This window comes from Echinococcus granulosus (assembly GCF_000524195.1).
Source record: "Echinococcus granulosus chromosome Unknown EG_S00001, whole genome shotgun sequence".
Taxonomy (NCBI): Eukaryota; Metazoa; Platyhelminthes; class Cestoda; order Cyclophyllidea; family Taeniidae; genus Echinococcus; species Echinococcus granulosus.
In genome coordinates this window covers 104,658-122,615 of record NW_020170381.1, presented here as the reverse complement: position 1 = coordinate 122,615, position 17,958 = coordinate 104,658, and the positions used below count along the sequence as shown (strand labels likewise).

At 38.0% G+C, this 17,958-nt stretch overlaps 2 protein-coding genes across 2 annotated transcripts; one reads left to right on the top strand and one right to left on the bottom strand. All coding sequences in view use genetic code 11, as the record gives it.

Moving 5' to 3' along the window:
* Nucleotides 1-3,128: 3,128 nt before the first annotated feature.
* Nucleotides 3,129-5,910, top strand: EGR_00014 (Homeobox protein Hox-B4a; the record flags this gene model as incomplete). Its single annotated transcript, XM_024489263.1, has 3 exons — nt 3,129-3,168; nt 3,475-4,583; nt 5,836-5,910. The coding sequence occupies 3 exons, from the start codon at nt 3,129-3,131 to the stop codon at nt 5,908-5,910; spliced, it is 1,224 nt and encodes a 407-aa protein (XP_024355941.1).
* Nucleotides 5,911-9,999: 4,089 nt separating this feature from the next.
* Nucleotides 10,000-12,407, bottom strand: EGR_00013 (hypothetical protein; the record flags this gene model as incomplete). The annotated part of the gene is made up of 4 exons (XM_024489262.1): nt 10,000-10,246; nt 10,280-10,461; nt 10,553-10,730; nt 12,244-12,407. The coding sequence occupies 4 exons, from the start codon at nt 12,405-12,407 to the stop codon at nt 10,000-10,002; spliced, it is 771 nt and encodes a 256-aa protein (XP_024355940.1).
* Between the last annotated feature and the right edge of the window lie 5,551 nt (nt 12,408-17,958).

Here is a 17,958-nt window from a genome sequence, read left to right as displayed (position 1 = left end):
AGGACGATTATCATTGTAACGGCAAAAACTCCAGTTTTTTGTATGGTGGTGCATATAATGAAAACTGCAATACGAATAGTGGACAGAGGAGCGAAGACATTTTGACGCTTAGGCCTCGAAATGCGCGAACGCTTGCAAGCAAATAGGTGGAATGTGTGTGAATGTGTATGAAGGCGAAAACGTGTTTGTGCTTGCGCGTGTCGGAAACTTTGATTATCGGACGGGAAAGTGGCATGCGCGTCTGTGTCTGAGCGCCCGTTCTCCTACACAGAGCCAAACACACCAGCAGACCCGAAGTTTACCTTTTACTACCGTCGGACGCTTCCGATTCTCGTTATTTTATAAACCGCCCTTATCTATCCTGTACTGGACTGGTTCCAGCATACCACAATTTTGGCAACATTTTATGGCAAAGTGGATAATATTGGATCTAGGCTTGTCCCCGAACCCTTTTGATGAACCACTAAGGAATAGAGCCGAAATATAAAATGAAACTATAAAATGTCGATAGTGCAGCAGTTACATTTGAAAATTCATGAGTGACAAAAACTTTGCAATGTAAATTGTCATGAGAAGGGATTGATTCCAAGGGTAATGGATGCAAAAAGCAATTGAACTGAAAGTGAGGGTAGGCACTAGGAGGACCGAAACCGAATACTTAACAAAATTGCATTACCATTTGCTTGCCAATTCACAGAAAGGAGACATTGTATTAGTCAGTGGCTGGAAAAACTCCAAGTGGTATTTAATTAGCTACTTCTTTACATGGACCTATCGTGTACAAAAGGATTTTTAGTGTAATAATCCCTTAGTTTTGCGTTGACTAGTTTAAACTCCTCCATAAACTAACATTAAAATTTTTCTCTGTGAATTGCGGTCCAAATAATAATGGTAACAATAACAGCAACAGAAGCTGTTGGCCAAAAATCTGTAACCAAATCAAAGGAATACATTCATGACTGCCCCCAACTAAAACGGATCAAGCGTTTGAAAGAGCACTCAAAAAGTTTAAGCCGTGTAATTGATATTTTGATTTAACTTCATTTTCAAGGCGTGATAAGCTTTACAAAAATTAAATGATCATATAATTACTGGCCCTTCATTACATGTGGTTGTCGGTTTCACCGTAGGGAGGCAGTACATAAAACTTTCGATAATACCAAAGTTGAGCTTTGCTAGTTGAGATTCTTACGTAGTTACACTTTGTACTTGTGAATGGCACAGATTAACATCTCTGACTTTTCAACGAACTCCTGCTTCCGTAACTGAGCCTACACTATATACATGCCAGTGTTGTCGAACTGGTCAGCCGACTGTGGCATTTAGCATCGACCCTAGAAGCACCCTATCTACTAACTTCTGCGGGGAGTGAAAAAATGACCACCGGTCGTACCGAAGTAGCAACATCAGTAGCTGCAGGCAAAGTCTATTAGTTTGTATTTTTATGGCAATATTGATGGAGACTTTTTAAGCCACTTCTGCTCTCGCCCTCTATCGTCTACCCTTTTACTTACACTAGCCTGCCTCTCTTCTATTACGCAGGCTGGTGAGCCATCACACATTAAAACTACACTATTATTGCTTCTTTTAACTGTTCCTTATGAATGACAGTGCATCCGTAGAATGTCTCAGTTGTAAAAACGCTAACGTTATCCTTTGGTTTTCTATATAATTTGCCACTTACGTCAAAGTGCTTTTAGCAATTATTAATCCATCCAGTATCCATTCAGGTGTTTGATTAATATTTCCTTTCATATTATTTTTTAAAAACGTCTAAATCAATTTTTAGACAAAAATGATTAAGTTATGACTGCTTGTATGACAGAATAATGCTTGTTTTGTGTATTAAATGTATAGATTGTGCATTTGAGAATATAATATTAATCCTGAGTTGATTTTGTATAAGCTACGAGTGAAAATTAAATTTCAGCATATGAACAAACTAATAGTTTCGTTGATTAAAGTTGATTAATTTTGGAAAGATCTTACTTAAATTGAATCTGATGGGAACCTTTTATGCTTGCTTTTCGATTAGAATTAGTTAATTCATTGCAAGGAATTAGAAGTATGTGCTTATTCAAGGGAATTCGAACAGGCTCTTACAATAGATTTGTCACCTCACGAGGCGGCTTTTAAGCTTTTAAACATTTTGATGGTTTATTGACCTTCAAAAGTGATTTGAGAAAATCTTAATCGCATTATAATAATACGGTACTGCGGCATCTCCATTCAATGAATGCGATTGAGGATGGATATGCTCATGTTCTACTAACAAATTTTCTTACCATGCAACAGTCTGCACCAGTGTTAGGGGTAGGCAGGAGACCCTCCCAATGACAAGAGCTCGGTCAGACATCACACATTATTCACACGCATACGAGCATATCAGTGTTTATGAAGTTCGACCGGACGATTTCGTGGAGAAAGAGGAGGAGGTGGAGGTGAAGGAGAGAGAGGCAGGAGTGGTAAAGGTGAACAAAAGAAGCCGCGTAAAAGCAGCTGCTAGTCCGCGAGATTTGACGTTCGCATGCACCTACATATAACGCGCGTGCTAGCAGCCACAAGCACGTGCGTGCGTGGTATCCTGCTTTTTGTTTCTGCAACCACCCCAACTGGCTACCCACCGTCTCGTGGTTCGCCACCACCACCACCCCCTCTTCTACTACTTTGAAGCTTCCGCCGATTGTCAACCTTATGCACCACAACGGCAAAATCGACCACTTAGGTGGTTGCCTTTAAGTTAATAAAGCAACTAAAAACGCTATTTTAGAAACGTTGGTTCCAACAATTTTTCCGAATCATGTGATAGTTGCTTTGTTTGCGGAATATGAGTTCGCCTATACCCACTCATTTTGTAAAGTCTTCTACCAAATTGGTGCATTTTACTTGGTTTAGGAGAGTGGAAACCTTGTCTTATTGTCAATCGGTAATTGAAAGTGGTTATAGAGAAATCCTGGAAAGCGAGATCAGTGTTAGTCTGTTAATTTGATTTCAATCATTGTATTTGTAACGTAGATTCATAACTGTTGCATACTCTTTGTTTGCAGTAGGTTAACAGTTTAATACTTGACACATTAATGATATTCTATTAATAATGTGAAAAACTACCATTTTTTAGCCTAAAAAGAATGATCAAAGTATATACAAAACTTCATACCACGAAAATGTGTCAGTTATCATGGGCACGAAAATTCCACCACCTTACCACCAACGAGAGAAAATAAAAAATAGTCAAATGTTTAGGCTGCGTCTCATCCTGCCTTTACGGTCTCTTTGTGTGCATAGACAAACACACTGCCACGCCAGGTTTCGACGTCAACGAGCAGACGGATAGACACGCATGCGCGTTATGACTAGACGGTGTTTGAATATAGCAAACTCGAGAAAAGTGCCTGTTCGGTAGGGCTGACTAATTCAGCGGCACAAATAAAAACACAATCTTATTATGGTAAATCCGTTGGTTTTACCTTTTAGGCCTTGTAGCTCAAGGTCCTGTTAAAACGGGCAAGCAAGTGAATTTCAGCTCCCAAAAACCCAGTGAGGGCATCAAAAATCGGAAGCGATTACTCGAAGACGATCCATTGCCTTCGAAGAAAGCCTTTTCTGATTCCGATAAGCTTGAAAATACCTCGGAGTCAGTGGGTTCATTGAATCAAGGTAGTGAAGACAGTGACGCTGCAAGTGGTATGGGTGGAGATGACTTGAGTTTGGATATGGTAGGCTCCTCCTGCGATCCAAAACGAACTCGCACTGCTTACACTAGACAGCAGATACTAGAACTTGAAAAGGAATTTCATTATAACAAGTACCTAACAAGGAAACGGCGTCTCGAAATCGCGCACACACTCAGCCTTTCTGAAAGACAGATAAAGATATGGTTTCAGAATCGCCGAATGAAATGGAAGAAGGAGCATTGTTTGCCAGGAAATAAACAGCGTCTTTCAGAGGCACCGATTCTCACTGTTCCAAATCAAAACTTTCCCATGCGCAACCAGGAGTCGATGCAATTCTGCTCAAATCGTCATGGTTTTGACGTGAGTGCCGTCGGTGGAGATCCGATGATGTCAACCCGGTTTTTACCCTTTTTCCCAAAGTATCTCTCTCCAACCACTGGTGCAGCCAAGGCTACGGGATTGACGCCACTTTCAGCACCACCAAAAAGATTTTACGATGACGAAAGTGGATTAGACTCAGTGTGGTTCAACGACAGATGCTATCAGCAGTCCCCGCCCCAACTTAGTTTTAACTATCCAACAACTTCTACGCAATCAACATCTCCTCCACCTTCGCTACCACCTCTCAATAACCCCTTTTCTAATACCCTTGCTGTAGCCCCAACGGATTTTTACTCGGGCCTCCTAACGAGTGGTTGGTCGTCAAAAGTTCCTTCTCAGCAGCAACAGCACCAGCAAATGCGGCACATCGTCAATCCATCCTATGACGGGGATTATGTAGACAACACTAATAACAATAGCAGCTCACCATTTTTCATTGCGACTCATAAGCATCCCCACTTCCCTTCAGATGATGAATTAGCAATATCAGGCAGCAATGCAGGAAATGAAATCGGACTTCCTAATATGGTGGGAGGGGGTATGAAAAAGGAGTGTCGAATTGAAAAATAGTGGAACATCCCTGCACATATGTCAAAACCAACGTGCCGAATCTTGTCCTTTTGCCAATATCCCCTTTCTTTCCGACCCAAAGTAAATGCACTTCCGCATACCCCCACGTTCGCACATGAAACTGTGGCTTCAGTCAATGGGAAGTAGGTCATGCCGATGTATGTAGAAAAAAGCGCCTTCACTACCTCAAAACTAATGGGTGTATATTTCAATGGTCTGTTTAAGTACATACCTATTGTATTGAAATACATTGCACAAGTTCTATGCAACTTTTTATCTGGATATTTGGCGTTCTGAGACAAAATAAAACATATTTTAAACACGGTCGTATTCATAAAAATACGAATTCAAGCACGATACTTAAATAAGTAAAGGCTGCGAGGGCTGCGAACCTAGCTTAGTAGTGTTAGTTATTTACTTAGCTAAATCCATAAATAGACTGACTTTGTGATTATTTATACCGGCATACCCAACCGAATGACACCAATGCCCACAAGATTAAGCAAATAGTGACCTGGATTTCCTGAAAACACTTTGACTGAACTGGAATATGACTTGGACATGAATTTGAAACTAATGTTTCTCGCAATGCTAATAAATAATAGGAGCATTTCACTCGATTTAAAAATTGGGAAATTATTTGTCATTGAGAACGGGCAGATACTGGTTTTCGAATTAGTCTCAGACATTTCATTGACCCATTATCTATAATAGTTAAACGTAGAATTCATCATTTTAAGCTTGACTACTATGAAAAAAGTCCCAAAGCATCAGAATTTGCAATGAAAATCTTAACGTCCGAAATTATGCCTACTTCCTGAGAAAACATCGGATTAGTTCAAAATCATAGTAGTAAATACCATTTTTTAAATCTTTTTTGTCCTTTAATCGAACAGACGAACTTAATTTCAATGGTCTCCTAGTAGATAAGTTTGTTTAAATAAATCCTAGTCGTTGGGTCGTGTAAAGTTGTTACATGATGGGAAAAGGCCAATGAAACAGTGGAAAAGCCGTAGCGCATTCTACTGAAATTGAACTAGTAGTGCACATTTATTTAAACGACCCTTGTTATAAATGCTCAAGTTTTGAATTTTGTCACTTTCTATTATATTAAAACCGATTAGACGCCGATGGCGACCCCTGATATTCCTACTTAGAATGAGTTTGCCAACAATTATTATTATTTAATAAAAAGTGACAATACGTTCAGGATTCCTGTAGTGACTCAGACTTGCTGACTGCAGGTAGATGCTCGGAAAATTCACTAATAGCCTCCCTTGCTTGATTTTTAAAAGTCAGTTTTATAGATAGCTCTGTCGAGTCCCTTATTTATTAATGGTTCATAAATGAGGGTTACCAATTATTATCCGATAACCAAGAAAGGTGGGCAGTCCCTTTTATGTACGTTCTCTAATTTCAGTCAATTCAAATGTTGTCCTTACGCAATATATTGCTGTCATCAACTCAAATTGTTTATCAGAATTATATTAGGGATTGTATGCCAAAACTCTTCACCTTAACCCATAATAACCGGTTAGGAAGCATAAACTAGTGAAAAAATTGATGTTCCTCAACTTTTTTAATTGATTTTTTTTGTCAATAAAACTAGGATACGTAAAAACTTCATGCACTTGTTATTTCTTGATCCTAACGATTTATATACGTAGAGTATACTCGAACCGTCTGCTCACCCAAATTAAGTTAATTCATTCCTTACCATAATGTACTACAAGTGAATTCAAATTATACCGTCAATGAATAACTTTTCATGTAATTTTAAGAGTGCTTTGCATACTGACAACCATAGGGATTGGTTTCATTTACAGTGTAGGCTAAATAATAATAATAAGTGTACCACTTTATAACTTCATATTATACATATAAAACATTGAGTACCCCGTAACACTCCCATCACATGACTAGTATAGGCAGCATACAGAACTGATTAAAACGAGTCATTCATAGAACATTGAGGAATTTGATAATGACATCCGGAATAAAGAAGGTACTTGAAGCAGCAATATGCGCAGTCAATCCATTGGAACTGAATCAGCAGAATCGGAGGTACAAGCTGGAGCAAAGTACTCTTATTTGCGGAAACGCGTTCGGGTGCAAACATAGGCATCTGTGCTTTGATAAGTTGAAGCCATGTAAAGTGCCGCAACAAAAGTCATTTATCACACCCGCGACAAGTGGAGACGAGACGCACTTGCCTAGACTCCAGCTGAAGAAGAGGCCAGCCGTGTACAGAATGGGTAAGAATCCACACGCGTGCTTATAGTTTGTTTGAATGTTTGCGAGATGAGGTTCCAAAAAAATGCAGATCAAACTATAATTATATACCCACAGGACCATCGAGATACTTCTAGCTTTTCATTCACAACTGCTGGCTTTATGCGTTAATCTTGGGTTGAGTATTTGAATCTTTGAACTTCAACGTTTAAGAATGAGACCGTTGTGCAAATAGCGGAGTCTATTTGAGTCTTAAGTCGAATTAAACGGCATTCATGGGACTTCTTGACAAACAACTTATAATGCATCCAATTTTTATTTTACAGTACGCAATACCAGTGTTTAATACACGCTTTAGTTTCAAGAAAATCTGTTTGTTTTGGTAAAAACAGTAATAATCTTCATTCCTTAGATGTTCTCCATTTGCTTCCAGCTGCTCTTACCAAAATTCCTGCATTAAATCCTTAGCGACTTCTGCTCAAATAACGCTTAATGTGGAACATGTTGCATACTTAAATGAGTACTTTTGAAAAAGTAAAGCCTAGTAGCATGTTTTTTCGTACCTTGAAACACAACTGAATGGGGTGGGCGCGTGCTGAATTACTTTATCTCAATTTACCAAATGTAAATTTCATTTTAATTATCTACCTCAATTAACCGATAAAATCTGTTTTTGATAACAACGAAGTCCGATCAACAGTCACGAACAAAGTGAAAACTACCGTATAATTTTACAAAGAGGAAATAGTGGGCCTGAACTTACCTATAAAATTTGGACTATAAAATAGGTCTTAGAGCATACGTGGTGGGATACAAGAGAATTTGTTCGCTTGAAAATTGTTAATAAATTCACCAGTACCTACAATCAAATTGTAAATCCTGTGCTGTCTGTTGAAGTAGTGGAGTAGTATGTAGGACTTGCGAAATTTGGTGAGGGTTTTTGAGAAATTAAGATGCGGAATACGTAAACCTTAGAAAGAAAGTAAAAGGTACAAAATGAGATAATTTCGTTGCAATTAAGGGAACTGTGAGCATTAGACTTCAAGACTATCATGATGATTTCCTTATTTTGTTACAATAAAGAATTTAAATATGTATACAGTGTTGAAGGCAATTAGATATAATACTGAATCAATACCCCTATCAAACACATATTTGACAGCTTTATTTTTTTAAATGTAACTCCCAAGATTACAAATAGACTCTTCCACCACTCTCTAACCTAATCTTCCCCACTTAAATATTACTGATAAGTGTTTCTCGCCTTCAAAGGCTTCCTTAAATTTCTCTTAAAGCAAATGTTAATATGATTTGCAATTAATTTCATCATATATATTGTGATCGAAAGCGGCTGTATAATGAAAAACAGCGCTGTTTTTTCTTCCAAGACCATTAAAAATATCACATACTTCTAACACCAATCACAAACGACTTTTTTCGTGCGAATTAATGTGTTTCCTGCCTATTTGACTATTTGATTTGTCTGTCGTGATATTGGATGTTGCAAATTCCTACCCACTATCTAGACTGTTTACACCTAGATGGATATGATAGAGGCTGCAACTCGAATTCGTATGCCTTTAGGTAGTACATTTGTTTCGGAATTTCTCATTTCATTTTCATTGACCAAAGTTCCCACTTCACAAACTTACTTTTTAGAGGTGTCCCAGCGTGTCCTCAAGTGATTTCGCAATGTTTTCGGAAGAATATTGCAATCACTATATCTAACTCGATAAGATAAAAATTTCCGTGAAACAGCAGTGCTGTAAAAGAAATAAGGATTTTATGAATAAAATTAAACTGCACTTGCTACAATTTGATCGCAGAAGAAATACACGGAAGGACTACCTAGAAGGTACGCTCAAGTGTTAATTCATTCTGTGCTAACCTAATATTACTTTTTCGGAAATAGAACCTAGAAACTTAGTTTCGTAACGCGTCAAAAATGATAAATTACAAGCAATCTGACGAATTAAAATGCTGATTTTGCAAAGCCATAAGTAGTCAAGTAATGGGGGTACTTCGACTGGCATGTTCATTCACGCCTCATCATTTTTCATAGGGTTGCTTATGGAATTTTGGCCACTTCGTCTTTCTGATTAAATGCTTTTTGAAATGTCCCCTACAATTAAAAATGGGTGGTTTACTCAGAAAAACTTCGTTTTAAGATCCACTACATTACATTGCCCTCAATGCTAACTTGTACATGGATACTTAGATTAAAAATGGACATTGAGACTACCTTTGTAATTACCAACCAGTTTTGTTTTGTAATAAGCTAGATTCGACTTTACCCCTTTTTTTCCTCCAGTATTGTTGGCGAACATTCCGCATTTACTGCATACTAGATTTCACTCGTCTAGTTTAGGTAATTATATTTTAAACTAAAGATTTATTCTTAGCACACAAATGAATGGAAAAACAATAAATGGATAGTTGGTGTTTGATGAATATATGTTCGCAGAATACCAGACAGGAAGCTCTTCGAATACTTGTTTTAGCTCATACATCCTATTTAATGTTCGAGAATTGGAAAATTTTTGAATCAAAGTGATAAACTATAGGATCATGATTCGTACTTGGTGTCATAAATTTAAACACACTTGGCTGTTTATAATTTGAAATGGAAATAACCGCAACCGCAATATCGGCCATTAGAAACTAACGTAGTACAATCTTTAATTTTCGAGACAAGTGGTTGCTTACAGGGTTAGGTTTGTGTACCAGTCCTTCCTATCGAAGTCACCAACTGAAGGGGATTACATATAGTCTTTACGACTTTTAATTAACTCATGGAGAAAGCACGCGATTTGTGCAAGATTCAATAGGTTTTAAGCAAGACTTAACATGCACATAATAGCAGCTGGAAACCCTACCGCTTTAACCATCAAAGATCCGGTAACGTAGTTGGGTAAATAATGCGTTGCGGATTTTCTAAAAAGTGGAATTGTGGGAAACTGTACGAAAGGTACCCGCAGCTATCGTGTTAGGTAAACAAACGTCTTCAATATAAAACACTTTTGAGTGAATGAATTAAAGTACCAATTAATTAAACTCTCAGAAAGTCATCCATTCACATAAACATTGCATTGATAAGCTTAGTCCTTGGTAGATCTCTCCTAATCACCGTCATGGATGAGCATCAAGTAGGGCAATAAGGAAAGAAAGAGTAAAACGTGATAAAGTTTATTGATGGGCCGCCCCCAGCCTTGCCTTGGAGGTAAGTGCGCTCGCAACTGTTAAAAACATCAAAGAGGACAGCCGCGCGAGTCTCCTGGAATGTGTGCAGTAACATGACTGAAAGAGAGGAAGTAAAAAGCAAGCGGCGAACGATGGGGTGGAGGTGAGGCGAGGCGAGACGGAAAGAGAGAGAGAGTGGTGGAGGAGGGCTAAGAGGAGAGGCAGTTTATGCACCTCTTCACTTGCTTTCTTCATTCTCCTCTTCCGCCTCAATGTCTGCCTCCACCGCCGCTCTCACCACCCTTCTCTTCTTCAGCATTGCATTTTCCGCCTCTTCGGAAGGTGGTGGGGAAGGAAGAGCAACGCAAGTGCGCACCGTACCCACGTGCGTGTTCAGTCTTTTAAACGTGGTCTTTTCATCTTTCTACGCACAGGGTACGCGCACAAATCGAATCTATTTAGATCCATGCACCAACTATGTATGTTAAAAGGGCGCGCAATTAACGTGTGCATACATGTATCCCTGTGTATAACGACTTTTCGCGGCCCAAGTTTTTGCATCCACATTCTGCTGCTGCTGTCTGGTGTTTTTCTATTCTCGTAGGGCAGACGCAGAGGCGAATGGAAACGACATGCGCTGCGTGATGCTTCTTCTTCACTGTTGCTTCGGCTACAATTGCTGACACCGTGTGCCTTTTTGAGTCCCAATGAGGGTGCGATAGAACTATTTGACTTTTTCTAAGTCCGCGCGAACGAGCACTGCGTATATCCTTATGAAAACAGACTTCTTATTTCTGTCTCACTGTTAAATGCTTATGAATTGAATTTATCGAATCAAGTCAGCACCTGCCAGTGAGTGCTTGAAAAGTAGGAATTTTGACAAATGGCTATTCTATCAGCTGCAACTTTTTAGTTAAAGCACGTGTTGAAAATAAAGTAATTTTCCCGAACAGCAAGTCGCCTCGTGGTTTTAACACTTTAAAATGTGATGCAATCCACAATATGAATTTCTTTTTGGACCATTTATTTAGGCAGCATCTTCTCGAAAGCCGAAGTCGTTGGCTATTTTTGGCCTGCACCCCTTTATATACTACTCTAATCTAGGCATTGCTTTTAGGGAGCTACTGTAATGTAGAATCAATAGGACAGTTTAGGTTCTTTCACTTTAAAAATTATTATACACCCAGTTAAGTAATTTATTTAGGCATTTAGCAATATGCCAAATGAGCGTTAAACACAGCTAATATTTAAATTCTAACAATTTACAATTTACTCTCGCTTGTTTCAGATCACGCAAGTACCCCAATAAATAGAATCATTGAATATTTGTAATTTTATTGTAATAAACTTCATCGCAAACAATCTTAGGCCCGAAAAGTTGCCAAGATTTGCTTCCTTATTGATATAGCCTGCTACTTAAGACGATTTCATCTACACATTACCCATTATGGAACTGCCCTACACCATATCCATTCAAACAACTATTGCAGTGTAACTTCGAATCCATAATTAACATGCTTAACTAACAATTTAAGAACAAGGCTTTTTAACTCCTGGTTTCTAATTCCCTTATAGGGAATTATATTGAGATCGCCCATACCCGAAGGATCATTCCCTTTTACACCCTTGGACCTTACCTCAGAGATTATACCAACAGCTGGTAGTAATACAGTTATTAAAATTAGTAGAGGACGGTCTTCAACTTCTGATGGGACGCATTCAATGGCAACTAAACACAGTCTTCATTTACACAGGTTCCTGCAATTTAATCCTCCTCTTGTTGGGATCCTCATTAACAGAGTACATGCATTATTTTATATACATTCCTTTCAATTGTCCCACAGGGTGAAATTTGCTTGATATGACTCACTAGAAAGGTTCGCTTCTTATTAATTTGAAAACGCTTAAGGAGATGTCATCAATAAACTTTTTAAATTATTGATTGAATTCGTTAGAACTTGATTTATGTCACAGTTCTCTTAGTCAAGTTTGATTCCTACTTTATTTTATGATAAAAAGGGGAAAGCATGGATATAGATTTTTCCAATATGCCAGTTATACTTCGCAAATTTACTCCATGGAAATACTCGTAACTTAATGGTAAAAAAATCAACTTCAAAAGACCTACTTTGCATAGTAGGCAAGCCGGATGCAAGGGAGGGGAGAACTCCATTTTAAAGGTCACTAACCCTTTAGGTGTGCGCACCATGCGCCCAAGCGCGCTCGCATCCAGTAGGTGCCAACGAGGTCAGCGTCTGTTTGCAAGGGAGGGGGGGAAGCAAGGGTTTGGTTCGCCTGCCGCCACTGAGGGGCTGCTGGGAGGACGTCAGTAGAGGGAGGCGGGAAGGCGAGGGGAGGAAGTTTCTGCATGAAAGGTGCAGAGGCTCTGCAAAATGCCAGCGCGTTTACTGTGCATGCACTCACACACAAGCATAAAACTTGAAAGAGATGGAAAATACAAAAAGGTAGGCGGTATTTGGTTTGTGTTGGTGAATACTTTAGTGGATTCAGCCCAAGTGCTGGATGCAAAATACCTTCTTAGTGCAAAATTCGACTACTGTTAGCAGTCAAATAATGGGGTATTACTATTGCTGAATTTGACAATTTTGATTTTGATATTATTTTCTAAATGGTCTCACGGTCCTTCAGAATCATCGTGGCATATGCATATGTATAAATTTCTTTAGCGGTCCTGCTAAATGCAACATTTTTTCAATCAGCGGTAAAAATTGTTTTAAAGCATGTAACACAATTTGGGAAAGTGTAAAATCAGATATCTGCAATTAATTTAAAGAAATCTGATTCTTCCTATATTTGAGGAAATATAAATTACATACGGAAGGACTAGATATTTTACCACAGCAAAGGTGTATAAACAAGCCTGAATTTTTGGTTTCCTAGCTAGTAGTTAAGGTATTATTGCCTCGAAACCCATTAAAGTTATTGTATGAGCTGTGCTTGGAATAGTAGGACAGTAAGATGTCACAAGTTACGAATTGAAATTTTGCACTTTAGACTCCCTGTAAAGTTCACGCGTTTGAGTGAAGTAGCAATTCTTGACTAGTTCCCGGTATTTGTTTTCATCTAGCAATAAGGTTTTAACAAGTTATTTTTTGGTACATTAGAAGTTCATGAGATGCGAAGACTGTAGGATCAGTAAACATTAAAGCAATAGTTGTGCATGCATATGATTTAATTAGAATCCAATCACTAGGTTCAACTTTAATAATCCATTGCAAATAACGTCCAAAATTCAATTAATCATCTTATTGCTGCATGGTAGCGATTAATTAAGCTCAAATTTCATTCAAGTACCATGGAAAGCGAAGTTGAAAAGGTTAGATGACACCTGCTTATGAAGGAACAACTTCATCAAGTCTTTCGTTGTTTACGTTATCAAGAGGAGCTATATTATCCAGTGTTCGATTTCTGGATAATTAAATCTGTTGTGAATACGTGAAGGGAACAGTAGTTAGTGGTAATTAGAACCAAATGCAGTTGAAGTCCAAATTTCTATGGACAACAGTACTTCACTCAGTAGTGGATTTTATTGGACCAAGGATTCTATGCTTTAACAGTAACCCCAAAAGCCACAGATTTTCGTTCTCACAGGCACGAACCCCCAAGCCAGGCGGAACCTTTTGACGGAAAATATTTGCAACAGGTCTCATTTGTTGTCAATAAGGTGAACCATTTAAGATAAAGAATACTGTTTTGAATAAATGAGAATGCACAAGGCTCCCTTATATGATTTCTTCATTACCGATAAATTTAGTACTAATTTAATGCTTTTATAACTTTGGTGTTGGCAATACTCATTTGTTAAATTCACCAAATGAACATTTATCTACCCATAATATTATATATTTATCTGGTTTTAAGACTTAAGATTTACACATATTTTGCCAAATGTTCCTATCTACGGTAGGATATTTTGCCTTTTCCTACTTTTGTTTCTATTTTATATCGGACGCATACAATCACGGCGACGCACAGGCCTTCATCACTATCATCCCCATTTCGACTCCGCTGTTAGTTTGCCGCAAATCTGTCCGCATAGCGACTATCAGGGAGAATTTTTATTATGCCATGCATCTGTGAATAGCGGAGCTCATGTCTTTTGCGTGTGCGCCATGGCTGCACTCCGAATAATTAATCCAAGCCCTACACTGAGAGCAGAATAAATGAGCTTGTCTGGTTTTATTAATTTTGATGCTTCAGCAGCGTTTACACACTGCTACACGGTGTTGGCTTTAGCTTGTGTTAATTTAATTTGCTCTTAGTATCGACAATGGTCCAATAACCATTACACTCAAGTTACATTATCACGAAATAAGTCATTTGATTGTAGTAGTACGCATAAGTTGTGACTATCCTGATTGCGAACTTCCTCTTATATGCATCCTGTGAAAGAAATGCTTGACTCCATTGTGCTACAGTCCTTAAACTATGATACCATAAGCATAACCTCTGTTACATTTGGAGAACGTATTATCCTTTCAAGACAGGACCGTGATTTGTTTAAATCTACTGTTTGGCAAAATGGAAAATCAAACCCCTTTGATAGCGCAAAAGTTTTCTCAGAGAGGGAAGTCTTTAAATAGCGTAAAGTATTTAGCAACAACCGCGTGGTAAGGATCTTATAAAGCATACTGTAAGCCTCTCAAGTTAATTATAGTCAGGTCTTAACAGGCTTTTAGTGAGTGGCATTGGGTGAATTAGACTTTTGGATTTGGGGAGTTTTTGTAGGTGGTGACTGGCACTTTATGGAGGACCTCCTCTCTTAACTGTAATTAAAGTCGGCTGCGGCTTAACGGGTGATTATGACTTGCGTTTCTTCGGCTCAGTCAGTTAATTAGCCATCTCGGGCTTTGACAGCCCCTCTTATCGATTGCATGCATCAAACCAGTGCCGTTCGCTTCCACAAAGCGCAAGCTAAGAATCAACACTGGACTGCTGTATCCCCTCCCGGGGATCTTTGTGAGTTCATTGAGCCACATTTAAAAAAATTTGATTTTATTGCGCTTGCATAACTAGGGTCAAAGGAAAGCCAGACCGTTCAAACTTTGCAAAATACTCAAGATTACTTTCAAGAAATCGCTTTGTTTTGGTAGCAGCCTTTTGTGTAACCAGAAACAAATCTGTTTGAGATTATATTCTTTAGGAATATTTATTTCTTATGGTTTACTAGCAGCATTGAATCTTGCTTGTTGGGCACTTCACATCCCGTGGACATTCCATTTTTGGCCAAATTCGTGCAATAAATGTAACTATTAAAATACTGAAAAGTGCATAGATTGTATAACCAGATATTTTAATATTCTTGAGGAATCTTCTGGGTACTTTGGTGATTACTGAAAAGTGTGGATGTAAATTAGAGACTCACCAAGTAAAAAATTGTTTCCGGTTGAACATTTTCCACCCGAATACGTTCTTATACCGTGAAAAAATACTCCGCAATATTGGACCGGATGAGACGTGGCCAGCTCAGAGACGATCTGCGGGATGCATAACAGGGAGTGCTCTGAGGGAATCGCGCGAGTGCCAGTTCCGCTTGCTGCATGTAAAAAGATAACAACCGTCTTTATTCATTGCACATAAGTGCGCCTCACTAGCCAGTAGAGTAATGAGGCGAAACTGAGATAATGGTCAGTCAGTGGGAAACTTGGGCTTCCGGTTTCATTGGCTTTGCCGATCTTAAGGTCTTAAAACTTCTTGCTGCCAAAAAATATTTGAACAAAACTGGAATTTTGTGGTATCGTCTTCAAATCGGTACAAAATCCGTAATTTTCACGCACTCAGCTGTATAGAATACAGTCCATTTGCCTCCTCAATATCACGAATCAAGCTGCTTTTAAAATAACTAACACAAAATAGGATGTATTTCTATACTTTTAAATTAAAGATGCATTTAATGTTTTACATTAAATTGAACTTCATCATGATTCTGTTTATTTAAAACTAACAAATACAAATTACACAAATTTTAAAGTTATCTGATGAACAGTGGAGGAGCGCTGAATACTGCATTGTGCAACGCGCATATCAGCATACTCATTTTATCTTAAATATATGTCAATGTATGCAAACATTCCAATCCATACAACTGCAGCATATTTTGGTAATCCGAGAATTATCAAAGCTTTTGCCAATAATCTTAGCAGATACCAACTTCTGAGAACACAATACATCAGTATAAATTTCATCAAAAAATAGCCATAAAGGAAATGATTAATTTAACGCTTTTGCGCACATTTACAGCCAATTTGTGAACATATATTTCGACATCTAAAAGAAGTAAATGTATTTGGACTTAGCTCGAAAAGCAAGAGGTCGCAAGTCCACTTTATTAGGATTTCACAAAATTTTAGTTATTTACGGTGGTAATACGCGGAATGTAGCACTGGTTAAAGAAGTAAAATTCATAAACTAGTACACTTTGGTGTACGTCTGTAACCTAGAGATGTTTAATCATGTAATCCTCATTCCTTGCAAAATCACACTACGAATAAGGTTAAGATCGAATACGGAAGGAACCTTCTAGAAGTCTATTACTAACATTCGAGATAAAATCATTCAGGGGAGTCGATGACATGTTAGTGAAACTCATTGTTACCTCATTCCTGTTTTGGGGCAAAATTATGATTCCTTTATGAAAACTGCTAAGATGCATACATTTCATTGTGCAATAAATTTGATTTCAAAGAGGACAGCGGGCTACACTTGGTGAAATCTATGACATTTGCAATCTCCTTAATAAGCTCGAAGCTGGAACTTTCACCTCAACGCGTAGATATTAGGAAATGTTGTCAGTTGTGACCTTTTCTATTATTTTTTGCTAAATTATTATCACTAAATACACCGCACACCGTGGATATTTAATATGTCTATGGTTTTTGTATTCCATCGAGAACTCCTTTTAACTGCAAGTTAGCTTGTACAGGAAAACTTTTTAACCTTAAAGGGCCTTATCAACTATCATTCTCTGAAGCCGCTATTGTAACTCATTTTCCATAATAAAATTATAGTCATCCCTAATCACAACACTTATGTCGAAAATATGCGATTTCTAAGTTCCTTTGCCGATGATTCAGATAAAAACAAGACTGCAGGCTAGGGCCCAGTTGAATGGATTCATGTTGATGCAGGCAATTATCTGAGAACTCAAATGTCATTTTGGTAGTTGATCAGACTTCGGCACCACCTCTTGTTATTGAAAGTTAGTCAAAGGCAAGGTTTGGATTAGTAACTTTATTTATTTCTATATAAATAATGGATAATCTACTAATATATTTGGACATAACTAGGTTATTTAAGTTTTGTAATAAATTGATGTTGATTTTTGTGAATGAATTTAAGCTTTTTTAAACAACTTAGCTTATTTAAGTGGTTGACACGCAGCTCTTTGCCGCGGTTCCTCTTCTTGGTATCAGCATTGGGAGGTTATCGCTTGTTTACTAATCTGTGGCATTAATCTCAGCTATTTATTGAAATTATACGCAAAGAACTTGTATTAGTTCTTTTTCAGTTGGTTGTGACAGGTAAATGGTAAAGCGGATGATCATCGCACACCCAGATCGTTTTTAAAAATTGCTGCTTAAAAATTTGAGTAGAACAATTTTAGCGATTTCTCTAAAAACAATGGTAGGGTAAACTGCAGATCCTTAAATCATGCTGACAAAACTGCATTGAATATGCGGCATTGTTCAAGGAACCCAAGTGAAATTAGACAACATTAAAATTATAAGCTGGATGTTAGATCAAGATAAGCATATTTCTAATTAGTCGACCAATATCGAGGGAATTTCAAGTCAATCCGAATTTTGTAGCAGTAACTTTATTAGTCAAGACTTTAAACATGATTGCCTAGCATCATTATTTAGGACTTAGTCAAGGTACCACCTACACTTAATTTAAATCT